The sequence below is a fragment of the Oncorhynchus keta genome, chromosome 22 (assembly GCF_023373465.1).
Source record: "Oncorhynchus keta strain PuntledgeMale-10-30-2019 chromosome 22, Oket_V2, whole genome shotgun sequence".
Classification (NCBI taxonomy): Eukaryota; Metazoa; Chordata; class Actinopteri; order Salmoniformes; family Salmonidae; genus Oncorhynchus; species Oncorhynchus keta.
Window position 1 is genome coordinate 6,697,822 of NC_068442.1, and position 8,259 is coordinate 6,706,080.

Consider the following 8,259-nt stretch of genomic DNA (forward strand, 5'->3'; position numbering starts at 1 on the left):
CATGATAAGAACTTACCAGTCCAGAACGATGTCCACTCCCGTTCAAAAAATATTCCTCCACAATCACTAAATGAAGCGTCCTACAACAATCTCTGTCTCACCTTCCCAATCAATGTATTCTAAAATTGTGTACACATCTGTATATCTAGACTTCGATTTAGCTTTCCCTGACTTAGTCTTCATAATGATTGATATATAAACAGCTGAATCTGCGTGTTCACCAAACACTGCAGTGCGTAATATGCGTAGCTTCTTCCGGTATGAAACTTCAATAGCGAATGACTCACTTTACGCTGAAGCTTACTACATGGGTTGGTATTGCAACACATAAACATGGCGTATTTCCGTTTAGCTCAGCTCATTGGCTATCTACCCAACTAGATTTCAAGACGATCAGTGGTCATTGGGTTAAAAGACAGTCAATCAACGAAACAGCGGGAAAATCATTGGTGCACAATGATGTCATGACATGTTGTCTTCAAATCGGTTTCTTTCAGTCAATATGTCCCGCAAAATGGCCCATCAGGTTTGATTGTGTTACAAACAAACCAGTTGATTGCAGTGAAACCAAACATGACTGGAAAAGTCACGTTCTGTGTGGGTTATTTACCTGGAATGTGTCGTCTCAAATGGAATTTCACGGAACTCACGGAACACAAGCGGTTCACAAAATGTTTTGTGTTAGGCTATAAAAACAGATTTTATCAAACAAAAGATAATTCATTGTGTAACAATGAGCATTGGAATTGCAAACAGACGAAGATCGTCAAAGGTAAACGATTTATTTTAATGCAGTTTGTGATTATGTTACGCCTGTGCTGGTTAAAAAAAAAAATGTATGGGGCTCTATGCTCAGATAATCGCATTGTATTCTTTCACAGTAAATCATTTTTTAAATCTGACAACGCAGTTGGATTAGCAAGATTCTAGGCTTTCGATACATGTGAGACACTTGTATTTTCATGAATGTTTAATATGACTATTTATGTAGCGATCACCGTATGTTGTGGAATTTCAGCCCGCAAGCGGGTTCCGTGTGCAGAGAGGTTAAGAACACATTCTTATTTTCAATGACTGCCTAGGAACGGACAGATTTTCACCTTGTCAGCTCGGGGGATCCAATCTTGCAACCTTACAGTTAACTAATCCAACGCTATAACCACCCGCCTCTTGTTGCACTCCACGAGGAGCCTGCCTGTTACGCAAATGCAGTATGCCAAGGTAAGTTGCAAGCTAGCATTAAACTTATCTTATAAAAAAACAATCAATCATAATCACTAGTTATAACTACACATGGATGATGATATTACTAGTTTATCTAGCGTGTCCTGCGTTGCATATAATCGATGCAACGCTGAGGGATGATTTAACCAAAGCGCATTTGCGAAAAAAGCACAATCGTTGGACGACTACCTAACCATAAACACCCATGCCGTTCTTAAAATCAATACACAGAAGTGTATATTTTTAAACCTGCATATTTAGCTAAAAGAAATCTAGGTTCGCAGGCATTTATATTGGGGCAGCAGGGTTGCCTAGTGGTTAGAGCATTGGACTAGTAACCGAAAGGTTGCAATTTCATATCCCCAAGCTGACAAGGTACAAATCTGTCGTTCTGCCCCTGAACAGGCAGTTAACCCACTGTTCCTAGGCCGTCATTGAAAATAAGAATCTGTTCTTAACTGACTTGCCTGGTTAAATAAAGGTAAAATAAAAAAAGAATAAAATTAACCAGGTGAAATTGTCACTTCTCTTGCACGCAAAGTCGGGGTATATGCAACAGTTTGGGCAGCCTGGCTCATTGTGAACTAATTTGCCAGAATGTTATGTAATTATGACATAACATTGAAGGTTGTGCAATGTCACAAGAATATTTAGACTTGGGGATGCCACCCATTAGATAAAATGCCGAACGGTTCCGTATTTCACTGAAATAATAAACGTTTTGTTTTCTAAATGATAGTTTCCGGATTCGACCATATTAATGACCAAAGGCTCGTATTTCTGTGTCATTATGTTTATAATTAAGTCTATGATTTGATAGAGCAGTTTGACTGAGCGGCAGTAGGCAGCAGCAGGCTCGTAAGCATTCATTCAAACCGCACTATCGTGCGTTTTGCCAGCAGCTCTTCGCAAGCACAGCGCTGTTTATGACAATCCTATCAGCCTCATGGCTGGTTTAACCGATGTGAAATGGCTAGCTAGTTAGCTGGCTGTGCGCTAATAGCGTTTCAAACGTCACTTGCCCTGAGACTTTAAGTAGTTGTTCCCCTTGCTCTGCATTCTAAGCTAATCTCTTCTGCTAATTTTAATGAATGTAGCCCACAGACTTATGGCATAGCCAAATCAGGGCCTAATATAAGGACAACTTGGAGTATGCTTTTCTGTTGTTCATACCTGTCTTAAAATAAGGGATTCATTGTGATTGTGTATACTATATTACACAGATTTATTTGTGTGGAAGCAAGGAGATGCTAAATCTTTTTTTTAAATTGAATGGTCAACTATCGTGAGACCGGCAGTTATTTGCTTGACAGTCACCGACTGACACAATTTCATGACCGCCACAGCCCTAGTCATCACCAAGCCAGACTGGGTCATACAGTCAGTAGGGCAGCTCTTCCTCACTGAGGCCACAGCCCAGTGCATATGAACACACACATGCTGGTGGAAGGACAAAGACCCAGGGACTAATTAGCACACTAGCTAGGTTTACATCCAGTTGACAACAGATTTTATGCAAATATTCTAAAATCTGCAAAAAAACAAAATTCCCGACAGAGATTGTTCCATCAAATTGAATTGCTGCAGATTGAAAGGCTGTGAGTGACGGTGCACATAAAAATACGTTTTGCGGTTAAATCCACTGTACCAAATAAAACTGAAATGGGTTTGCATCACATTTTCAGCTCTAGTGATGGTTCTCACAATTTATTTTGCATTAAAGAGTGAGTCTACCCATGCTGGTGTTGGCACATGCTCTCTAGCCAACAGCACTCACTATCTGTGTATATCCTACATGATGAGAAAATTATGGACAAAATAGTGAGATTATAATTTTTCCCAACGTCAGCCAAGCATCGATTATCATGTCACCAGAATAAGACCCTAGATATTTATTGTAAAGGAGCATCAAGCTCATCACCTTGTACTTTTAACACCCTGTGACGTTCATAACTTATTTCTTCTGTAGTTGAATAAACTGCATGCTTTCTCAACAAGTCATAGTGGGAGAACCACACTACATGTCATCGTGTGACTCAACGTTTAATTCGATATGATGGTTATGTTAATGTTTATGCAGAAAAGCAGTTCCGTTGACATTTCTCGCGTAGTTCATTTTACTGACACAAGAGCTCACCTTGTCTAGCGGATTTTGTTTTGTCGACATTTGGAAAGTTGACTGAAATATGTTCTGTTTCCATCAGGCCTATCATGACTATCTTATTTTTTTATCCGACATATACTTTACTCACATAAAAAGGTTGGAATGAAACCTGGTTATTGACGCACACAGTAACACTAAAGCATGAAATATACATAGAATCTCACTGCTGACAGACTGCTGATAGGTACTCTCATTGGGAGGCCTTTCCTGTTCTTGCTAGAACAAAAGCGGTACCTGCTACGTGCCGACCTCTGTAGCGACGAACCTATCGTTTCTACTTGTAGAATGGCAATGCCCATCAGAGGCCAACAACTTGACTTTGAGCCAGTCAGAAAGCACGAACCCCCACATGGGGGAACCAACAGGAGTGACAACAGAAAGGAAGGAAAGCGGGCATTTTCTTTGTACAGCCACAGATTAGCCAGTCACACTTCATATGCAATGGTAGCTAGCTAAGTGCACAGACGCAATGCACACAACGCTAAATACTTCCTCCAAGCTAGCTAAACACTGTAGCTAGTATTGACATTATAATTAGTGGATTAGCTAGTTTCCATGAAACCGCTGCCGGTGTTAGTGCCTGTAACTAGCTATGTTGGGCTAGCTAGCGAATATGCTAATGTTATTGGGCTAGCTAAACATTTTGATGTGGATTGGCACTGGCACTATGGGATTATGGAGAGTACATTTGATTGTTTCTTTGTTATCTATCTTTGGTCATCTGGCTAGTATCAACAAGGGCCTTCTACAAAATAGAAACATTTAGCGCAGCTAGCTACTGATGGGGGTCATGATAGGGGCTGCACCAAATGATTAATTTATTATAATAATTGATTATTCTTATATTGTTAATAGAAGGGGAAGGGCTATATAAGGTTTAATATTGTTCCACAGTTCTTTTCTCGTCTCTGCCTCTTATATTGAAACGGTCTGAGAGATGTGAGTTATTGCAGTCAAAACAGGGTGTCTGTAAGAAAGCACCTCAAGACTAAAAGAGATTCATAGACACAGAACCCTGCAGGGGAGTGAAAGAGCTGAGACAAGTCAGACATACAATTACTGCTGAGCCCTTAGAAAACACTGGAACTATTGTCTCTCCTGCAAGTTTGTATAACTGTATATGCATGGGCTTGGTCTCATGAGTAGAAGGTGTTGACGTAGGCATTTACATCACTGCAAGCATATTAAATAAACTTGGACCCTTTCCTATTTTGCAGAACTTACTCGTAAACATCAAATCAAATGTATTTATATAGCCCTTTGTACATCAGTGCTGTACAGAAACCCAGCCTAAAACCCCAAACACCAAGCAATGCAGGTGTAGAAGCACGGTGGCTAGGAAAAACTCCCTAGAAAGGCCAAAACCCTAGGAAGAAACCTAGAGAGGAACCAGGCTATGAGGGGTGGCCAGTCCTCTTCTGGCTGTGCCGGGTAGAGATTATAACAGAACATGGCCAAGATGTTCAAATGTTCATAAATGACCGGCATGGTCAAATAATAATAATCACAGTAGTTGTCAAGGGGGGAACAAGTCAGCACCTCAGGAGTAAATGTCAGTTGGCTTTTCATAGCCGATAATTGAGTGTCTCTACCGCTCTTGCTGTCTCTAGGGAGTTGAAAAGAGCAAGTCTGGGACAGGTAGCACATCTGGTGAACAGGTCAGGGTTCCATAGCCGAAGGCAGAACAGTTGAAACTGGAGCAGCAGCGCGGCCAAGTGGACTGGGGACAGCAAGGGGTCATCATGCCAGGTAGTCCTGAGGCATGGTCCTAGGGCTCAGGTCCTCTGAGAGAATTAGAGAGAGCATACTTAAACCATGCATGCTATGTTCTCATTGTCAACTTCTGTCTGCAATTGCATTCATAAAAGTTTTTGATTTACTTAAAGATATTGTCTGATTGCTGATTTCACCAATAAGCAAATTATTGACAAGGAACAAGGAACCTACACCAACACTACCTAGCTAACATTGTAATCTACACCATAAGCAACACGAACATTAGGACTTCAAGGTCTTTGCTGTGTGAACACAAACGAGACCGACTGCCCACAGTGTTCAGAGGTGCTAAGTACTGTGTGCGGCAAACGTTAGACAATCCCTACCGATATGTCTGAACTTTAACACACTGCCTCTCAGTTACAAATGTGACACACTGTCACAGGACAGGGGAGCCTCCTTTAAGCAGCTGACAGTGAGATGAGGTTGTGAAAAGAGGGGAGGAATTGAGAGGATAAGTGTGTGTTGGGGAGAGGGTTTAAAGATAATCTATTTATTGGCTGGATTCTGAGGGCTGTGCGTGCGTATAATCCTGCCCCCATCATGATTAGCTTTGTCACTGAGGAGCGCTGGGGGGCTGTCTGCTCCTCCTTATCGCAGCCAAACACACACACTCCCCGCTACAAATGTGCCATCGCTTCTCCTTTCATCTCTTTTGATTTCACAGCCCTTTTCTTTGTGTCAGCTTCTCATGTCTTCTTTAACATCATTCTAAGTCCATCTTTCTCTCTCTGTTTCTAATGGTCTTGCGCTGTCTCTCTCTCTTGCGCTGTCTCTCTCTCTTGCGCTGTCTCTCTCTCTTGCGCTGTCTCTCTCTCTTGCGCGCTGTCTCTCTCTCTTGCGCGCTGTCTCTCTCTCTTGCGCTGTCTCTCTCTCTTGCGCGCTGTCTCTCTCTCTTGCGCTGTCTCTCTCTCTTGCGCTGTCTCTCTCTCTTGCGCTCTGTCTCTCTTGCGCTGTCTCTCTCTTGCGCGCTGTCTCTCTCTCTTGCGCTGTCTCTCTCTCTTGCGCTGTCTCTCTCTCTTGCGCTGTCTCTCTCTCTTGCGCTGTCTCTCTCTCTTGCGCTGTCTCTCTCTCTTGCGCTGTCTCTCTCTTGCGCTGTCTCTCTCTTGCGCTGTCTCTCTCTTGCGCTGTGTCTCTCTCTTGCGCTGTGTCTCTCTCTTGCGCTGTGTCTCTCTCTTGCGCTGTGTCTCTCTCTTGCGCTGTCTCTCTTGCGCTGTCTCTCTCTTGCGCTGTCTCTCTCTCTTGCGCTGTCTCTCTCTCTTGCGCTGTCTCTCTCTCTTGCGCTGTCTCTCTCTCTTGCTCGCTGTCTCTCTTGCGGGCTGTCTCTCTTGCGCGCTGTCTCTCTCGCGCGCTCTGATTTGTCATTTTTAGCCCCATGCTAGGTGTGCACTTTTTTGTGTCAATCCTTCTGTGTTTGCTGTAGGTTTCTGAGCTCTGACATGTGGTTCTGTTCTTCCCCACAGATGTACGATTGCTGCTCAACAATGACAATCTTCTCAGGGAAGGCGCAGCGCAGTAAGTCGACACTCTTTACTGTCAAAGTGACTCAGACTTGTGGTCAGTTGACGTCAAACAATCTACTACATGGAGTGAATGTACTATTGACAACTGTGAAATAGTCATTTGTTTCTCCAGGAAATATTTGACTGCTGGCACTGATTTAAGCTTGTTTCTGTTTTGATTCTGTAGTGCTTTTGCACAGTACAACGTGGACCAGTTTACTCCGGTGAAAGTAGATCAATATGAAGACCAGGTAGGCTACACCCATAGTCTTTAGTCAGATTGCAATTTTTTGCCTGTCAGTTGAGAGACGAGCGTCCCGTAGGAGTCAAGCCATCTGTCAGAATACAATGGTCTTCACCATGTCCTCTGGAAATGCAGAGAAACAAGACACTGTAGTCAGCCCCTCCAGAACTGTACCCTATGATGCTAGTGACTATTGACCTAGTGTCATTGGAAACAGAAATCGCTATAGGGATAAACAGCTCTGGTCATTTGGACTAGATGAATGAATGAGACCAGCCTTACGGATGTCTAAGTGGATGAACTGAAGAATATTAGCCTTGTCACATTGAAATTGATTGTGTTGTTTCTGTGTTTGCTATACAAACAATGAATTCCTCTCTTGGTACTATTCCAGTTCAGCATGATTGTGCTGTTGCCTAGGTAACGCTATGATTCACTGATAAATGTTCTAGTTGGCACACTAGACGGAATGTCATGAATATAAGGAATGGGTCACACAACTCATATACACTGAACAAAAATATAAACGCAACCATTTCAAAGATTTTACTGAGGTACAGTTCATATAAGGAAATCAGTCGATTTGAAATCAATTCATTAGGCCCTAATCTATGGATTTCACGACTGGGAATAATGCTGCGTCTGTTGGTCACAGATCTAACTTATTTTTAAAAAGCTAGGTTCGTGGATCAGAAAACCAGTCCGTATCTGTTGTGACCACCATTTTACCTCATGTGCAACACTTCTCCTTCAGAGTTGTTCAGGCTGTTGATTGTGGCCTGTGGAATATTGTCCCAGTCCTGCTCAAAGGCTGTGCAAAGTTGCTGATATTGTCAGGAACTGGAACACGCCGTTGTACACGTCGATCCAGAGCATCCCAAAACAGGGATGGGTATTATGTCTGGTGAGTATGCAGACCATGGAAAAACTGGGACATTTTCAGCTTCCAGAAATTGTTTACAGATCCTTGCAAAATGGGGCTGTCGTGCATTATCATGCTGAAACATGAGGTGGATGGCGGTGGATGAATGGCACAACAATGGGCCTCAGGGATCTCGTCACGGTGTCTCTGTGAATTCAAATTGCCGTCAATGAAATGCAATTGTGTTCATTGTCCTTAGCTTATGCTTGCCCATACCATATAACCCCGCCGCCACCATGGGGCACTCTGTTCACAATGTTGACATCAGCAATCCGCTCACCCACACGACACCGGTACAGTTGAAACCGAGATTCATACGTGAAGAGCACACTTTCCAACATGCCAGTGGCCATCGAAGGTGAGCATTTGCCCACTGAAGTCGGTTATGATGCCGAACTGCATTCAGGTAAAGACCCCTGGTTCCAAC

General features: G+C 43.0%; 1 protein-coding gene across 2 annotated transcripts in view; it reads left to right on the top strand.

Moving 5' to 3' along the window:
• LOC118400970 (F-actin-capping protein subunit alpha-2-like) overlaps positions 1 to 8,259 on the top strand; it is an 80,964-nt gene that overhangs the window by 25,941 nt on the left and 46,764 nt on the right. For both annotated transcript variants that reach the window (XM_035798030.2, XM_035798031.2), the window contains 2 exons: positions 6,628 to 6,679; positions 6,854 to 6,917. In XM_035798030.2, coding sequence (XP_035653923.1) covers positions 6,628 to 6,679; positions 6,854 to 6,917 — 116 coding nt within the window. The remainder of the gene's footprint in view (positions 1 to 6,627; positions 6,680 to 6,853; positions 6,918 to 8,259) is intronic.